Below are 20,094 nucleotides of genomic sequence, written 5' to 3' on the forward strand. Positions count from 1 at the left end.
CAGGGCTCCATATAATGATTTTTTCATTAGTGATTAACCTGCAACCTTTCTTTCTTTACTAAGTGATATTATTTGGTCTATAAAATGTCACATAAAAATGAAAAACGCCTATGAAAATAGCTGGGAAATACAAAATGATATCTTCAAATGTCTGGTTCTGTCTGACCAACAATCCAAAACTTAAAGATATTCAGTTTACTATCACATAAGACAAAAGAAAATTTGAAAAATCCTAATATTCAAGAATTCAAAAGCAGGGAATATTTGTCGTTTGTGCTTGAAAAATAACTTCAATGAATAATCATTTATCAGAATAGTGGCAAAGTAATATTTTGTTGATTAAAAAGGTAATTGTTTCAGCACTAGTTATTCACATCAGAATAACTGTCCTTTGTGTCTATCTATTATAAATTGTAGAAATGTGTGTTTACTAACATATCCGCTTAATTAAATTTTTTTTCAATAAATATTTTAGTAAACCTAAATAACTACATTTTGTTGATTATAAAGAGTTTTATGTTTGTCTGTAGCAATTATCAAAGAACAAATGAAAACTTGCAGCAAAATAAAAGTTTCATATTAAACCAAGAAAAAACACTATGGATAAGTAAACCATAGTGCGAGATATGAATATATTTCATTTAGAGCACTAAGCATCCTTTGATGTGGTAGCTGGTATACAAAATCAGAACAACATGACTCATTACTGGACTCAACAGGTAGAAAATAGCAGCCAAATAGATCCTCGGTTAAACTCAGTAAACAAATATGAAGGAAGATTCCTACATGAAAATCCACACAAATGTCAGGTTTTACACAGTGTCTCGTGAACAGTTTTCTCATTCTCCCCGTTGCTATTTCACAGTAGAGAGGAGAAAAGGAGGACGAGCCAAGTCAATTAAGGTGACTGTTAGTATAATGTAGTCTGTGCTGAAATGAAACCAGCCTAATAATACCCATTCCCATCTCACAGCTGAACTAACATTTCCTTTATTTAGCTTCATGAAGTGATTGCGTAACGATAATAGGGTTGTACTCACTGGCGGCCTTTTGAGAAGAGAACGCAGAAAAGCAGTTTCCACTTCCTCCACTCCACGCTAAGCTTCTGGACCACTGTAGAGGCCTTTCATGCGTATAGACGTACATGAAACGAAAACAGAGGAACAGGTGTATTTATGTATGAAAAGTGCATTTTTCTGGGATTTACCATTAGAAGCACATAGTGGGTTTCAGATGTGTGTAGCATTTAAGGTAAATTTGTACAATTCATCTTGAATTGAAGATACAAGCCCCATTCAGACATGCACCCCTTAACATTAACCCCTCTGGCAGTGCAACCAGAGCACAAGAGGTTAAAAAAAACCCATAAAACCACAGTAATAATCAGACCAGAACTCTCCCTTTATTTTCAATGTTCATGCCAGCTGCGTGGACCAATGAATGACTATCTAGGAAAACGCTTTACATACAGCATGTGAGCGGAGTCCCAAGTTAACGTCCTGTCAGTCAGTGCTTCTGCACTGTCGGATACTGTAAGTAGGCAGAATTTTACTCTTCAACATTAAAAGATTTGTCAAGAACGTGACTGTTTCCCTAAATGTACTGTCATGTCCGAATGAAGCTTGTATGGAACACTTACATAAACAACACCTATGTCTGAAAGAAAAAAAGCCCACGACTTCAACAGATAGATGAAGCCAGCAATGTGATGTACTCCATGTCTGAAAAGGGCCACAGTTCCTAAAATTAAGTTAGGGTAACCTGATTAAGGCATCCGTCCAGGTGGTGAGGGGAAGAAACACTTGGCCACCGGTGCAGAGACAAGGGTGCAGTTCCTGGTGGCGGAGCTTCCAGCTTCTGTCAATCACAAAAGGCAGTTTTTAAAGGTGGGAAGTCAGTGTGTGATCATGAGACACATACTGGCTGGTATGTCCACATTTCCTTCTTTCCTTCAATGTACATCATCCCCAGGCAAACAGCAGAAGTTTTAACAGGTCCACCTGGTTCTTAGAAACTATAGTCTGACCCGGGACCAAAGTTGAGCCATGTCCAACTTATATTCAGTCTAATCAAGTCTGGCAGGATCCAAATGTATTTCAGCAGGCCTCATGTCGTGTCCAACTAATAATACTTGAGTTGACCAAGTTTTTTGGGTTAATTCGAATCAGGTCTGACTGTCCTGAAGTCCTTGTTTCATCTCAAATTTTTTTGGAAAACCAATTTATGCGTGTCAGGTTTCAACAGATCCATTTCAGATTGAGTCCAAAAAGTTGAGCTCTAGGCCATTCTAATTTCTCCGATATTTGTTTTTTCAATATTGTCCGTTGATTTTACCATTGAAGGTAAAAGTCGGTCAGTTAGGTGATATAACTGTAACTGTACCTTTTAAAGTACTAATGGTTGAGGTAAGAAATGACTTTTAAGAAAGGCTGTACTTACGACCCAAAGGGTGCTACCCCGGTGATAGGTTATTCACTGCTTTTGAAGTTTTACAACTCTCAGAGTTTTGTGGTTGGCCACTTTGGCTGTTGACTTGTGGTCCCTCTGTCATGGCATTCATTCTTTTGAAAAGCTTTCTCGCCATGACCCTACAAGAAGCTAAAATGCTCTGTGGGTCTTTTTCTTATTTATGCTTTTCAGCCAGTAGAATCGATGGGGGGCAAGTACCTCTACTTGTCTCCAAAAGGATTCAGAGAGGTATAAAACAACTTTGAAAAAGGAAAGTGGTAAGAATGCAGCCACATTTTTTTTGGGGAGAGATTCTCCCCCATTGTAATGCTCCTGTCTCTTCCCATATATACTGTATCTCCGAGATAAATATCACATATATCTCAGAAAGACTGCACATACTTTGGTGATACCTCAGTGATGATATAATGTAATGTCGGTCTAAGGCAGCAGGTTTTTCCTAAATAGAGATTATCACATATACTTTTCTTTTAAATGCTCGAGTTTTACGTATTTTCATATTGCGGTATTGTTACTTTTAGGATTTGAACCCTTCCTTCATCACTGATCAACACACTTTCCTGTGATGCCACCGGTGTATTGTCTTTATCTGACATTATGTCCGTCTCACTCTTGTTATTTCCTTCCAGAGATGCTGCTTTGCGTAAGCTCCTAACTGTCATCAGTGTCTTCATTGACAGATTTTTTCTTGTTGTGCCTCGGTGTGTTCGCTTCATATTTGCAGTTGTATGTGCCAGAAGTGGAGCAACGGTAAGGGAAGGGACATTTGCTCCCGAGTTTGTGATTAAGACAGGTCTTCTCCCCAGGCTGGTTGCCATTTTACGGGGATACTTATATGTTACTGAGAGGAGGTATGGCCTTCAAGGGTAAAGTCAGGGAACAAACTAACTAATGTGATTGTCTGCAAGCTTACTCTGCAAGATGTGCACTGATATGTATCTTTGAATATTTTTAGGTAGGTGCATAGTATACACCACATACCTGCATCTGTTTCCGAGTAACCCAATGTGACTGTACTTTGATTTGATTTGACAAAGTAAGACTGTTTAAACATCCTAAATCAAACCTGAAAAATAAGAGAGGTGAGCAACAACATTTCATTTACCGTTTATAACAATTTTCCCACTAAAAGGGAAAAATAACACTTTCTTCTTCCTGGAACAAAGTTTCCCCTCACTAATGGAAAATCTCAAAATTTCACAAATGGAGCTTCACTGCAGAAAAACTTGGTTGATGCTTTTCTGAAAACTGCATTGTTGCTTCTCCTGTACACCAAAATACAGTAGATACATGGTACCACAAAACAGCCATAAAAGCACACGCATGCTGAAAGATATTGTGTGAGCTGTGAAATAGGACATTTATCTCCTGGAGTTTTGTGCTGCTTGGCCTCATTTCATATAGCAGAGGCTGCTGAGCAAAAGCAGCAATTTTTAAGATGTCACTGATTCTGTCATCAACTATACTTCTGCACAGTCTTAAGGCCCGCAGGAAAGAGCATAAGATGAAGATGGAGATGCAGAGACAGGAAAAAAAGGGGGTGAAGGTGGCTTGTTTGCAATTTCCCATTTTTTTTGACTCAGTGGCTGACAGATATGGCACCAAAACCCTTAGGGACTGATAGCGTTTAAGCAGACATCCGTTTTACAGTATTCCCAATGGCTGTGTCATCTAACATGAGTCATTATCATGAAGCAGGGTCACATGGCCTGAAGAGTCGGTGAATTTATTTGAATTGAAAACAAACGGGAACAATGCAGGATTTATCTTGTTAGTGGAAGTGTCCCTTTTTGAGATTGGATGTTTGGCAAGATGAAATAAGGATGTATCAGTATGTAGTTACATTTATTTAGGAGGTGTTGAGAGCAAAGATGTCTTGTAAATCGCCTCCCTTTCTGTTTCTATCTCCCTGTCCTTCCCTCAGTCTGCGATTTACATAATTAACATGGCATGACACTATACACATACAGAGTCCATATAGTTACACAGAGGTATGCACAGCCAATGTTTAGTAGGTCCACAGCCAGATGAAAGCACGCTGTGTGGAGCCGCCATACAACCGCTCTGCTGGAGGCCGTCTCCCTGCTCTTTCATTTGAATGCAACAGCCTGAAATCAAGTGTAAAACTGTCAGGATTTGTAAGTGTTGTGCTTCCACACCACCCTTATTCATCCGGACAAGGAGACAGCAAGGAGCACACAGGACAGGCACAAGCAGTGTGTGTGTGTGTGTGTGTGTGTGTGTGTGTGTGTGTGTGTGTGTGTGTGTGTGTGTGTGTGTGTGTGTGTGTGTGTGTGTGTGTGTGTGTGTGTGTTGACAACACTTGTACGACATTTGAGGCCATGTTTTCAGGGTTGAGACTCTGAAAATAATCCTGTTTATTTGAAGTGATTATAGTGACTGTGGAATGAGTAACAATGCACTGAAGGCCTGGCCTTCCCAGCGGTGCACACAAGCCTCTGTGTTGCTTCTACAAATGTCCAGCAACTTGGTTCTGGAGTGAGTCCAGATGCAGTGAAAATCTTCCCTTTCAACATCTAAAAGCAAAGAGCAGTCAATCCTGAGGTAAATGTATAATGTCCATAGTGAAAATAGCCAAAAAATAGTTTACCTGAAAGCTGTAATAAGCTATAAGAAGTACAGATCCTTTAAAGTAAAATCTGTATTACTACTAAGCTAAAATACTCTGTTTCTAGTAAGAGTCCTATACATGAAAGGTCCATTAGGGGCTATATCCCTTAATGGTTACTTGGAGTATGATTAATGATGCATCAACATGTAAGCAGCATTTTATTGCATTGTCACTGACAGGCTATTTTTACATACAGCGCTTACTATTCTTTTGAGTAGTTTAATCTCTAACAATGCATCATAGTTTATATGACAGGAAATGAGGGGTGATATGTCTTCAACCACATGCAACAAGGTCCTCAGCCAGACTCGAATCAGGGACAAGCAACAAACAAAACAACGTTGCTACTGAACAAGTAAAAACTTGAAAACCAAAACTAGTACATATCAGCTCGAACGAGTTCTGAATGCAATATTCTCATCAGATCATTTCCCAGTAGTAATGCCAAGACCATTACTGTGTGTAATACATTGCAACTCAAGGAACCATTCAAGGTAAATATATTACACAAAGCTGTAAAATGCTCTATTCATCTCCAACATGGCAACATAGAACCCAGAATTCAACTCCGCTCCGCAGCATCAACAGAGTAATCATCGAAAAGATTACACAGGAAAACGAGCAAAGTATTAGCTGAACAATAATCTCTCCCACCTGCTAATTAAAATAAACGCTCTGTTAGAGCAACACGCTTTTGGTTGCTTATTCTCACATAATTTAAATCAGCACTGAGTGGGGAAAGAGCTGCACTATCACTATGCTAAGTTCCCATGACTTTGATTTTTGTAACTCTATAGTGTGTTATCCTTCTACTGCATGAATTATGTTGCTCATTTTTGGAAGACCAGGGTCTTCTGATAATGTATAAAAAAAATAAATGTAAAATTGTGACTTTGCAGAAATATAAGAAATATAATATAAGAAATATAATATATTTGCATGGCTACATGTTATTATGTGTATAGTATCATAAGTAGCAAATATGGATCAATCATGGTAGAAGAAAAACCTAATCCTTTAGGACTGAGAATATGTGGTTTCTGTGCATTGGCTCCAGACTGTTGAAACCTGCCTCTTTAGGATGTGTCATCTCCTCTCCCTCACTTTCACTGCCCTTATTTACTGCTTTTTTACACTCGCCCCAATCAGGTTGCTTTCGCCAATTTTGACCATAAAATCTACCCGTGTGCTATTTTCCTAACAAGTAGCCTAACTGAAGTTGTGGCAACAATTGGAAAACCGCAGTTTAGGAATAACTATAAAGAAAATTACACCTCTAAATCAGCATCATCAATGCTTGTTTTACAGAATCATGCACATGCTAGTTTTTTTCCCTAACAAGTGATCTTGCTTCACAAGTGTTAAAGTGTGACTATATACCCTCTGAAATAATACATATTTCTTATATTATTATATTATATTATGTTATTTATTAATAAACAATAAAACACATCCTGGTTCAATTTAATACACTCACAGGTTTTGGTGCTACAGCCTTCCCTGGTCTGGTATGACCAGTAGCGTATGGTGACTAATGTTAGCAAACGTTAGGTAGATATTACTGTGTAACTGTCCGTTAACCGTTTGCTGGCTTTATGACTCTGCTCTAAATCCTGCCTCTACAACTAAACATTGTAAAGAAAAAGTTACACAGTCGCTTTAAACATTCAAATTTATCTTTCCCTGTTCTGGCACTCAAACCCTTGTTCCATACCAAATGCAAAACTTCGGCCCCTCATGTGATACGTCAGATATTATAAATATTTATAATTGCGGGGGTGTGGAGGTCAAAATGATATGATAATGCACAAAAGGTTAAGCTTCAGAACACAAAAGTGAAGTTTTCTCTGTAGGAAGACTGTAGTACAAACATCTCATTTAAAAATTACTCAGGTTTACTTGGGCTGAACACTAAACCGCTGCTGTTTGATAGTGATAGCGATTATATCAGTCATACTGAAGTGGTAGTGAAAAAAAAGATTACTTTGTGCTGCATGAGTGACTCATTGGTTTTGACTCAAACCGCACACTCAACTGACTGGAAATGTAGACATGAGTGTAAGAATAATTGTTTCTTATCCAACTGGACGTTGCAATCAATTATCACAAAAAAACGAACTGCAGTATGAATCACAACAATATCTAACCTCAACTTTTAAGGTGTATCATTTGGATGTGGACTGAAAGCTTTCAGATGTTTTGCCCTCGTGCCCATGTTGTTTTTAACTCGGGAGAAAAACAGCACTTTTGAGCAGAACTGTACGCGGAATGTAAAGAGACTGATAAATGATGCCTATTGTTTTCAAGTAATGGCAGGAAGGAAATTACTTTTGAGTGTCCTTAAGGGAGCATGCAGGTGTGAGCCCTGAATAGAAAACAGTGCCGGGAAGAAGAAGAAGAAGAAGGGGGAGATGTGGGATGTTCATGTTGTATATAGCCAGCCCTCTGCCTGCTCTCTCTCTCTCTCTCTTCACCCTTTTTCACTCGCTCTCCTCCTCCTCTGCTCTCTCTTACATACGCATACACACAGAAGAATATACACTTGCTCTTCAGACACTCTCAGCCTCTTTTCCTTCTCCGCTGGCTTTCACTGGCCCAGCTCTTCTTCTCCTTCGTCTCATAAAGGGCAGCGTGATCAGCAGAGCATGAGGCTTTTAATTGAAGCGCACGCGTATCGTTCTTTAGCTTTGGCAGTTTGGATCACAGCCAAGGTGTATCACTGATGGAGAAGGGACTGCCATTTCACCTCAGAGAATCAAAGCGGAGGAAAGACAGATACAGTAGAGAGACAGAGAAGGTTATCTGCGCGGTGGCACTTTATTTGGTTTTTGTTCAACTTCTCTGATGGGAGATAAGCTGGCAGGAGAAGCCTAAGTCAATCACAGAAGAAAGTGGTAAGCAGAGGAATCACAAATCACATGGAGATGCTGTTAGGTAAGACTGTTGTTTACTCTTACAGGACTATATATGTCAGTACCACTTATTTATGTGAATACAACAACAGCTTCAAAAGTAAGTGAGGTTTTACCAGGTTTTATTTGTCTTGAGATGTGATGTTTTTGTGGATCCATCTGTCTAAATGCATTTGAGTGTTCCCCATTCAGTGAGTGCTGTTCAACAGTGACTTCAACATCATTGCTCAAGGGCGGGCTCAGGTTCTTGCCTGCCATCTGCCCTCTTTCAGTTCCTCTGCATAAAGTCTCTGGGCTGTTTGTTTTTCTAATTGACCCCTTCCGATGAAGCCAAGTGTGGAGTTCAGACCAATACGACACTGTCGTTGCCAGATGTGTCAAGTCATTTTTAAGCCACACAATAACAGCACTAGTATCACTGTGTAGATTGCTGGCAATTATGTCTTTGCTTCTCCAGGGAAATATCCCCAGATTAGCTCACATAATTGGAGCCTGTTAAAGATAAAGGCAGTGTGGGAATTTTTAGTCTTTGTATCTGTTTTTTTTTATTTTTTTTTTTTAGCTAAGCTAACAACATGCTGACTGCATTTAGGGTTTTTAAATTTAGAACCACTTTAGTTTTGGTTCTATGTCTTTCATTTTACCAGCACACATTGGTAGTACATGTAGGGAATTTACCACTCTACAGGCTACTTAGTTTGACCTCTAGTCAAATGGATTCAAATTAAAGATGTAAAAAGAGTGTAGTATGGATATATGCAGAGTTGAAACGATAAGTTGATCAATTGATTAGTTGGACAGAGACAGAGCAGCTTCTCAAATGTGAAATTTCTCTGCTTTTTTCTGTTTTATATCTGTTTATTAATATCCCCTTTTATATATATTTATAAATAGGGAAATTTAAAGATCTTACTCGGCCTCTCTAGGGGGTTGCAATGGGCAGTTTTTACTATTTTCTAATATTTTATAGACAAAATGATTAATCAAGAACATAATCAGCAAAATAATCGATAATGAAAACAATCCTTAGTTGCAGCCCTAGATACGTTTGTGTTTTTAATTTTGAATGAACACTGAGGCAGAAATTATTGTAGGTTTTATATGATAAAGATGAGAAACACCTGCCAGTTCTCCCCTCATAGAGTTAACTTCAATCGCAGGTTTGAAGTATGTGGTATACATATGCATTTTGTGATATATTTGAGTAGCTTATGGACACACGCACAGTGCAGTGTGTGCTTGGATAGTAAGAATAAGAAGTGTCTGCGTGGCAGCTCTGAATGCTTTCTTCTTTAAATGGCAGATTAGGTAGATCAAAGGGAAACAGTTGTAGAGGAGATAACTGTAGAGTTTTGCCTGGTGGCCATGCTTCTGCTCTCCCCAGCCCTCCACCCCTCATCAAGAGCTCTGTTTTGAAGCTGCAGTGACAGACTATGGATATTAATCTCATTCTCTGTTCATTATAATATGTAAGAGATGGGACATATTGAGATAATCCTAGAATAAAGAACATATGTGTTAGCTGTTAGAAGAAATATGGCCTTTGTTTATAAGTATAAGACAAAATAAGAGGCAACATAAATCAGAGATAGGAGTTACAACTGCAGTCTTTTTACCTCAATAAATTGGATAAAATCATTATAATAGGTAACAACAGGAGCACAATAGTGTAATAATACACAATGTGGGCTCTGTTTACATGTATCATACCACATGCAGCACAGTCAGTGATGCACATAGCAGTCGCCCGCAGTATGACATGCCGACTGGTTGTGGTAGTTACGTGATCAGAGCTTTCAAAGCACAAGGGCACCTCAGTTGGAAATTAACTTCATTTAGTGGTGTAAGATGCCTAAGATGTGATTACCACGTTGTTGACTCAAGTCTGGCTGGGGATCATTATAAAAACATTTGTGTTGCCCTTTTTAAAAACGAGAGATTCCAAATTGCTCCATTGTATGGTAGATGAAATAGAGAACTAATATGACATAGCTAACCAGGTAATAAAATCAAAGCATAAAGCTTAAGTAAAAATAGGATTTAGATTTTAGAAAAAACAGACTTAACAAAATCAATGGGATAGAACAATAAAATAGGTTAAAATGATAGAAAAAATGATGAAGAAAAAGTTTAAAAAGTGAATCTTTAACCAAGATTTTAAAGGTTTGATCAGATTGTTTGATTGTTCATTCTGACAATGAAAAATAATTGATTCCAACGCTTTGGGGCACATTGTCTCCTTTAGTTTTGAGTTTAGTCCCCTGATCCCCCTCCTATGTGTTTTGTATTGCTCTCTTCTGTCAACTAACAAATGCTGAAAATATTCAATTAAAAAGGGAAGCAAATGGGTTGCGATTAGAGTTAATAGAATAACACTAAGTGTGACACAGGCTGGCTTGTGACAACTCAACTGTTTTCATTCCCTTTTTAAACAGGTTAAAAAAAAAGTCTGCAGTTGACTAAATATCCTGTTTGTGCTTGTACAAAGCTGTACTGTGCATTTTCATAAAAATAAAATCCTGAAATGCAATTTACCACCCACACACATAGAAATTAGTTACTATATATCAGAGGTTAAAAACACCGGGGAACTGATTTAAATTGCAACAAATGATAGTTGTCTGATCAGCCTAAAATAACCTACTGCAGGTTACAAATCACCTCAATGATTGCTTGCTATTATGTGGTGGCGTTGTGTTTTTGTTTATCCCCTGGTCCTTACCAAAATTTGTCAAATCTCATTTTACCTTTACCTTTAGCCAGAATTTTTCCTTTAAGAAAACTTAAAGCCGACGAAAACATCTTAGTTAGTTAATTGGCTATATTTTAACTTTTAAGTACTAAAAATCTTTATAACCATGAAGTGATTATCTCATGCGATTTTACCTTAAAGTATACGTTATAAGATAACCTGTTTGTCTGACAAAAAAACAAAACTAGCCCTCAGAGCCAAACAGGGTGTAGTTTTCAAAAAATAAAACCTTTCTTTGCACGACTGCAGTCACTTTACTTTTACTCTACATCATTTACTAGGAATATATAACATTAGAGTCATGCACCATTAATCTGTGATCTGTGGGGGTGGTGAGAAGCAATCCTTGCTTTCTTGTTATGTTATAAAAAGGTTTTTCAAAATGTTTTAGGAGCCAGAAGTTCATAAGTTCATGTAACAACATACAGTCACTGAGCACTTTACTAGGAACACCGTAGTAATACTGAGTAGGGCCACCCTTTGCTCTCAAAACAGCCTCAGTTCTTCATGGCATTGATTCCGCAAGATGTTGGAAAGATTCTTTTGAGATTCTCGCCCAAGTTGACATGATTGCATCACATAATTTCTGCAGAGGCAAGGTGTTTCCTATTGCGCACGTAGGAAACAGGACATAGAAATATGAATTGATTTAATAGAACAATCGGAATTTCCCCTTATCCGAGATACAGTGAATGACCTTGAGCAGGCAAGTTATTGATAGTAGATCTTGCATAGCTGAGACCATGATGGCATCATAATTTCCCTAATTTTCACTGCCTTTGTCACCTCTTCCTCATTCCAGATTTAATCATGCATTTCTCTTACTATAATTTTGCAATTTGTGTTTAATGTACAAGGTCACATATCTTTGTCCTTTATTGTTTCTATCTAATAACTCCATTGTAACCTCTGCTGTTCCTATAGAAGTGATCCTAGGATTTAGTGATATTCTTGACTCTCTTCCATATCTTGCTTGCTTCTTCATACTATCAAGCTGCCCATCATGTTGATTTTCTGGGATTGTTCTAGGCTCCTCCCACACTGTGTGTGCAAAAGTCTGGGGTCTCTGGAAGTACCGGGACCACCAAGTCCCTAGCTGACATTTGGGAACATTTTTGGGTTGACATTTGGGAGCACCAACCATCCTATTAAAAAGTATGCCAAATGTAAAGAGGAAGGAACTGACCCTTATATTTTGACATTTAGCATACCTTTGAATGGGGTGGTCGGTGTAACCAAATGGTAAAAATGTTTCCAAATGTCAATATGGGACTCCGTGTTAAAAATTTTGCACACTAGAGGCAAGGATGGAGAGAATGAAGCCCTGAAAGACCCACGTTGGTAGCCCTTTGGTTCTTGCAACGTGTGTCTTTGACCCTATCGTGGTTGTGAGATTTTTGGACCTGTGCTTTGGCGCTTTTTATTGCCTTTACTCCCATTTTTGCTGATTTCAACTAGAACCGCTTGTCTTTCCCATTAGAAATATTCGATTAACCTGTTGTGAGTGTGAAAGGATGATGCTGGTCTAGCAGACTTATAAAACATAAACCCTGCACATAAAGGAACCAAAAAAGAAAATCATGACTAAAATATCAGTTGTAATTAAAGGGCTGTTAACCTAAATATATTCAGCCCACGTGATATGCACTCCGGCCCTTTATTCAATTCAATGAATTGCCCCCCGTCTCTCTCTCTCCCCTCACTCTCTCTCTCTCTCTCTCTCTCTCTCTCTCTCTCTCAACCCAGCCAGTCCAGGCAGACGGCCGTCCACCATGAGCTGGGTTCTGTTCAAGGTTTCTACCAGTTAAGAGGGAGTTTTTTCTTGCCGCTGTCGCCAAGTGCTTGCTCATGGGGGGATGTTGGGTCTCTGTAAATAAAACTATAAAGAGTAAATAAAATTGAATTGAATGGAATTGAATTTAACTCTGTTTATTTTATTTGAATACATTTAATTTAATTGATTTAACTCAATTTAATTTAACTGAGTAAATGCAATGTGATTTGATTGGGTAAATTTAATTTAATTTAATTTATTTAGTTGTAATGTTAATACTGATGTTAATTTCCTTTGCTACACAGAGTCCACATACCCAAAACTAAGAAAAACATGAAAAATGTATTACCAAACAAATGTATGAATTGTTATAGCTTCCTATCTCATTGTCTGTATGCATTAAAACACAGATAGATAGATAGATGGATAGATAGATCATTGATGAATGGATAGATAGGTAGGTAGATAGATAGATAATTGATGGGTAGATAGTATAAATGTTACAACTAATTTATACTACTGTCATAAATAAATTTTCACACACTCTTGAATCAATTATTTACTTGCTTAGAAGTGAGGTTTGAGTGAAATATATGAGAAGACTTGCGGACAGACAGACACACAAACCGCTCTCCAACTGTAGTAGTAGGATTTGTCAGCTGCACATTCATTTTGCCAAACTCCTGCTCTACCACATCCCAAAGGTGTTCTACTGGTTTCAGATCTGGTGACTGGGGAGGCCACTGAAGTACACTGAACTCATTGTCATGTTCATGAAACCAGTTTGAGGCAATTTTTGCTTTGTGACATGGTGCATTATCATGTTGGAAGTAGCCATTAGAAGATGGTAAATTGTGACCATAAAGGGATGCACATGGTCAGGAGCAATACTCAGATGGGCTGTGGCATTCAAACGCTGATTTGTTGGTATAAAGGGGGCCAAAGTGTGTCAAGGAAACATCCCTCACATCATTACACCACCACCATCAGCCTGGACTGTTGACACAAGGCAGGTTGGGTCCATGGATTCATGCTGTTGACGCCAAATTCTGACCCCACCATCTGCGTGGCTCAACAGAAGTCCAAGTTCATCAGGCCAGTTTACGTTTTTCCAGTCTTCAACTGTCCAGTTTGGTGAGCCTGTGCCCACTGCAGCCTCAGATTGCTGTTCTTGGCTGACAGGATGGAACCCGACACCGTTCCACTATTGTGGAACAGCCTCAAGGTTGGACATGTTGTTCATTCTGAGATGTGTTTCTACTCACCACAGTTGTAAAGAGTGGTTATCTGAGTTACCGTTGCCTCTCTGTCAGTTCCAAGCAATCTGGCCATTCTCCTCTGACCTCTCTCATCAACAAGGCGTTTCCGTCCTCAGGACTGCCGCTCAATGGATGTTTTTATTATTTGGCACCAGTCTAACTAAACTGTAGACACTGTTGTGTGTGAAAATCAGCAGGTTCAGAAATACTCAAACCAGCTGGTCTGGCACCGACAATCATACCGCAGTCAAAGTCAATGAGTCACACTTTTCCCCATTCTGGTGTGTGATATGAGCATTAACCGAAGCTCCTGACCTGTATCCGCATGGTTTTATGGATTGCACTGCTGCCACATGATTGGCTGTTTGGATAATTGCGTCAATAAGCAGACGTACAGGTGTTCCTAATAAAGTGTTATATAAATTATTATGAATTATAAATTTGTGACAATAATACAAACTGTCTTACTCTTAAAGATTCCATATGTGACAGTAACAAATTATACATACCAATATTCTCCTGTTGCCATGTGGGGAAAAAACTGCCAAGCAGATATTTCAAAGCTAGTAGAACAGCTGTGGCTTGTTTAAGGGTTACATCTGGGTTACTGATTAATAAGAGAACAACATCTTTGCATGAATTGTGAATTGAGCCCAGGATATTAGAGTTAAAGACAAATAACTATCCACCACCCACATTTACTTTTCATTCTGGTCTTTTGATGTTAAACTAGATTCCTTATGTAGTTCTGTCTCTTACATAATCGTTTCGTGGAAGGGACCTGTTTATTACACTTGTACATAGAACATGTACGCTTTACCTTTGAACACATCACGCTCATTCCACCAATCTTTTTGATTTTCAGGAACTCATTTCGATGGCGTCTGAATAGATAAATGTGGCAGGCTGCCTAATTTTATGTGTTCTATTCCAAATCTTTGGCTGGTGCAGTAGCGTCTTGCATAAAACTGTGCCCTCCTTTACCTCAGCCCTGCTAACACACAGTGACAGCCCCAGTCAAACATTGAAGAGTGTTGACAGTGTGAGTTTGATTACTCTGACTGGGAATGACTGTGGGAGTTCACACATACATACACACAAACACACAGACACACACACACTTATGTAACTTACAAGGACATGCACTATATTACAATCATTCTCTGAATGCTAACCCCTATCCAAATCATGCAATACATGCTGAACCCAAACCCAAACCTAACCATAATCTAAACTTTATCCTAATCAAAAAACAAGTTTATTTGGCTATAGTCGCTTGGGCAGTTGCATGACCTACTGCGCAGAGTTGTGAATGTTGAGAAGACATAAGTTTGAATGGCATGAGGTCTTCTTACATTTATAATTCATCACGTCAGTAAAATCTGATTTATCATAATGAAAAAAATGAGAATCTTGAGAAAATAATTGCTTTTTTTCCCAAACTGGGATCCCTGCAGTCGATAAGATGTGGTTTACATCTCACACATAATTGAGTTTAAAAACATCAAAAGCTGTTAAAAGATGAGGATTTACGGGATGATTTTCTCTTCAATATCATAGCAAACTTCTAGATGTACATGTTGAAGCTTAGAGTGACTCACGTCCTGCATCAAAGGAGGGCAGAATTTTTCCAGATGTATCCTGGGAATGGAGCTGCATGCCAAGACCAAGTACAAATAGTCATTTTAATGGTTTAGACACAATGGTTTTTTCATGGCATGGATTTTGGTTATATTCTGGTTTTGCCAAGAACTCCTGCAGCCTCAAGATGTCTGGTGACCAGGGATCTGCTGCAGTCCAGGATCAGAATGTTGCCCCTGGTGATCTCAGGGGTCTGTGGGGGCCATGTGGGCACTCAGTGAGGACACTAAAGGGTTCTTTAATGCATTAGAGATTACATCACCTGCTGTGGGGTGATGTTATGATTTTTGTAGAATTAGATTTCTCTCATTTTCCAAATAATAACCCATGGATTAAGGGCTGGGAGGAACACATTGCGGAGAAACAATATGATGGAGATGCAGAGTAGATACGCGGAGAGAGTTTTCTGACTGCTGACTTTCAGGGAAACGCTGGAGAAAAATTGGTTTTCATTAGATTCGACTCGGGGATCCCAGGCCTGCTTTCCCTATCACCCAGACACCTCTTACCTGCCCTCTTCGTACCCTCCCTCACTGCTGACAATCTGTTTCTCCAGAGCTCAGTCATATGGTCCTTGATGCGAACTCTAAACAATCCGTCCCATCCTCTCAAGGTGCAAGCTGAGGGGTGTCTGAGGCGCTCCTTTGGGTCAACAGCCATCAGACTGTATAATGCTACCCGTCTAAAAAGCTTCAGCCCTCACTAACTAGGAGAGTATTGAAGTACGCTGCCAGCACTGTGTACACAGACTACTCTGCTGTTCACATGTCCAATTTTGTTATTTATTTGAATAGTTTCTGTCCTGTATATGTTTCTTTAAATTCTCTATACTGTATCTGACATTGTAATAGTGCACATGGAGTGAATGTGTTAGTCCCTGATGTCGGTCAGTCTTTTGGCTGGTGCAATGCCTTAGACTACAGGAAGATAATTTCTACAGCTGCTGGTCAGATTGTCATGAAATTATGGATTTTGACTGCGGCCTAAATATTTGACCTTTTTTTTAGCTCAAAATTTCACCCTAAATACTTTGCTCCATGAGAATATATCTTTGAAACTAAAAGCCAAATTTCCTTGAACTTTGCTATGAGTATTCATGGTCCACAGAGGCTTAGATGTGTACACAATGAATCATTAAATCTAATGGGCAGATTCCCATGAGATTTACTACACAATCAAGTTCCAAGAAGAACATCATGAGGACTGAGTCCAAACAATTTTTCAATGTTTAAAGAGTGCTTCAATATCACTCTAGTCATATGAAGAAAGGATATCCAGTTCAACAACAAAACTAAACAATCAGTCTAAATAACATCCAGGCAAAATGACAATGTGTTCTGTTGAAGCAGGGCTTTTTTGTGTGTGTCAGTACCACTGGCGAATGGACTCGCGAGGGCACTGGAACTGACACACCTTCAATGTCCTTCAAACTAGAGTTGTTAGCCTGTGGTCCTGCCGCTGTCTGAACCCTGCTGTCTACATAAACTGTGAGGAAAAGTGCAACAGTTAGTCAAAAGCTGCTCTCTCTTTGGATGTGGAACAGCCAGGACTATTTCTAAGCTTTGACATGCATAGAGTTGGCTTTTCAGTATTCCTACCGCCTGCTGTCTATTGTACATGACCAGCTGCTGACTGAGGGCATTTTCCTGTTTTTTCTTAAAACTTCTTTGGAGTGGTGACAAACGATCCAAGTCAGTTGTTACAGAAACTCATAATTGGCTCAAATGTTGCACATGCTTCAATTTAAAAAAGCACACATGAACACACACACATGGAGACAAAAACAGCAGCACACACACACACACACACACACACACACACACACACACACACACACACTCAAACTACACATTCTTTCAGCAAAATGCATTCATGTTTTGGTATTTTGCTGAAATACTGATATGAATGAAAATATTGTGCCTATGTTCCAGCGACATGCCATGAAAATCAAGCAGAAAATACTAAACCTGCTGAAATATGAAGCTGCCTGGAGACATGACATTGCCCAAAAAATGTTGATTGCAAGTTCAAGTCTTCTCCATTAGGATTCATGCAATGCACTGTCAGGTTGTGTGCATGATGAGGTTAGCTGCAGTGAAGTCGGTAAGATTTAAGTTGTGCGGTGAAGATTCTTTCACCAATGCAGCCTTTGGCCTTTTCATTAAGATGGGTGTTTTAACCAACATGGTGTTATCAGTAGGATCAGATTTGTCTCTGCTAGCTTTTCATAGAGTCAGCAGAGGTGGCTGTCAATAGGAAAAGATGTTTCAAAGATCACTGAATGTTAGCCACTGTATGTTGCCTATTAAAAAGGTTTTTATCCCTGTAAAAAGGGGTTTTAGATATGCAGTTGATAGCTACATGATGGCATGCTAAAAGACTGGAGCTAACAGGTCCCAGGCTAAAAAAAAAATCAGCATCCTCATCGCTTGATGATGAATATAGAAAAAATGGAAATAAAGGAGTAGCATTGGCCTCGTACTGCAGTTCAGAGCTAGTCCAGTTTGATAGCCAGACTGTATTTTTGTACTTACATTACTCTGCTTGGCTAATTATAACTTCTACTTTTCTCAGGTTTTGTTTGTTTGTTTTCAAAGAGGATGTTTTCCCTTGTAGGATAGGATCCAAGACTGGCTTTCAAACAGTGGGGAAATACAGAGCTAACATTACACAGGAGATGAGATATTGTGAACAGGGATTTTTTTTTAATGTAAAATAACCTGTAACCCCAGAAACTAATGCAGTTAGTTACTGATAAGCTAATACAGATAACAGATAAGGACTGTATTTAATACATCCCTTACACTTCTGCACCTGAGTTTTTGTTTTGCAAGACCCCACCCTCCAAACTCTTATCACCCTTACTGGAACCCGACGCTCACCACGTCGCCATGTGACGGGTGCACCTGTAGCAAACTGTGGAGTGACAAACTTTTGCAGCATTATTCCCCAGAATCTGAGATTTGTCAAACTTTACTTTTCTTCAACAAACAGGTTGAATTAAGAAAAGCTCTTAAAAGTGCTGTTTCTTGCTCTGTGATAAATGTACGAATGCTGGCTTGTCTTCTTTAATGTAGCCCTGATAAACATCTTTCGAGGCGCACCAGTGAGCCGATATCCTTTGATTTTTATCTCTGAAGCCGCTAATGTTCATTCCTTCAAACTCACCTCACCAGGCAGCCAGCCAGATTCACTGCAGCTCAGAGAGGAGCATTGAGACAGAAAGCTGCTAATTACTAAGTTCATGAGGCGTATAAAGCTGCACCCAGACTTTAAATATCAATAAGTATGTGCTAAACATCTGCTGACTTGCCGCTCAGCAGGTCTGATTAAACTCAGGCTTATCTCTATTCAAGCAGATGGTGGAAGTTAATTTTAAGTGTGCTTGATACAGGCGTGCAGAAAGCTATGGCAGGGCAGAGGGTTGGTAATAGAAACACAACACAACAAACACTGCTCTGTCTGAGCAGCACTGATAGCGTATTTATGCTCATTTCCCTGCAGATCAGATTTATCTTTCAGTGTTGTTTTTTCCTTTTAAAGCCACCGTGCAAAAGATTCAGAATCACAAGTGGTAACTCTGAATACATCCTGTGCATTAAATTTGATGTGCTATTTACCTGCTTTCAAAAGACAACATATTCTTGACACAACAATAATATGGAAAAGAATGATCGTAGTGAGAATAACTCTAATGTTGCTTCACCAGATCATACCAAGAATATTACTTTCCTAATGTACCCGAGCAGAGCAGTTATTGAATATAATTTGGTGACAGTATCAACATTAGACTAGATACGATGCCTTGTGCAAACTCTGTGGACATAATGAAAACAAAAAGTCACACCCAGCTGACGGCCCTCTGTAAAGTTCAGGTTATTAGGACGGCATCACATTTGATGCTGGTCATGATCTGCTGTTTTTGGCCAGCAGCATAGAGGAAAAGACAGTGGAAACATCTTGAATTTTTAATCTCTCGATTGTGTTAGTTTAATGGTCCTGTGTGGACATCAAAAACTGCTGCTGCTTGTGTCCTTTCCAGAGTAATCACAGTGTCCGTGATTCCTCGGGTCAAAGAAGAATCTGGAAGACCAGGGAACTTTGTCCTCTGACTCGTCTGACTTTGTCCTCCGCTGTGGTGACTAGTCCTGGATTTCACGTTGGACAAATTCAATAGAAGTTTAAGGACACTGGGGTGAAAATTGGGCCCACAATGCCCCTGTTGAAAGTAGGACAGATTACTGCGGGGAGCCTGATCTGAGCTGGATGGTGCCCTGCAGGTAGAAATTCTCACCAAGCCACTGGCTCTGCCAGCTGCGGCTGTATGAGTTTAAATAGACAGTGACAGCCAGCAGGAGAATATGGCTGTTGGCTGCCAGTTGTGGCCTAAATGTACTTTGTCACAATAAAGATGATTTATTTAAAGACCACACAGTGCAAGGCGGGGGCAGCATTTTAAGCCATCATGGAAATTAGGCCTTCACTCTCCACCTTTTTGTTTCCAGTAGAGCGAGCTTAGCGGAGCTGTCAATGGCAGTTTTAATGGATGCTAATTCATCCACCGGAGCTCATCATAAATGCCTAGCACTCTGCCTGTTGTGTAAGCAATGAATGGCATCATCATTACTGCAGAAGCAGCGGCGCACCAGCCGCTT

At 39.3% G+C, this 20,094-nt stretch overlaps 1 protein-coding gene across 2 annotated transcripts in view; it reads left to right on the forward strand.

The window, feature by feature from the left end:
• LOC120794619 (zinc finger protein 385C-like) overlaps nucleotides 1-20,094 on the forward strand; it is a 74,802-nt gene that overhangs the window by 33,995 nt on the left and 20,713 nt on the right. The window contains exon 1 of one of the 2 annotated variants that reach the window (XM_040135839.1): nucleotides 7,592-8,035. The exons of the other annotated variant lie outside the window; for it this stretch is intronic. Coding sequence (XP_039991773.1) covers nucleotides 8,020-8,035 — 16 coding nt within the window. The 5' untranslated portion in view covers nucleotides 7,592-8,019. Of the gene's footprint in view, nucleotides 1-7,591; nucleotides 8,036-20,094 lie in introns of those variants that run through there. 2 annotated transcript variants of the gene reach the window in all.

Source organism: Xiphias gladius, chromosome 9 (assembly GCF_016859285.1).
Source record: "Xiphias gladius isolate SHS-SW01 ecotype Sanya breed wild chromosome 9, ASM1685928v1, whole genome shotgun sequence".
NCBI lineage: Eukaryota > Metazoa > Chordata > Actinopteri > Istiophoriformes > Xiphiidae > Xiphias > Xiphias gladius.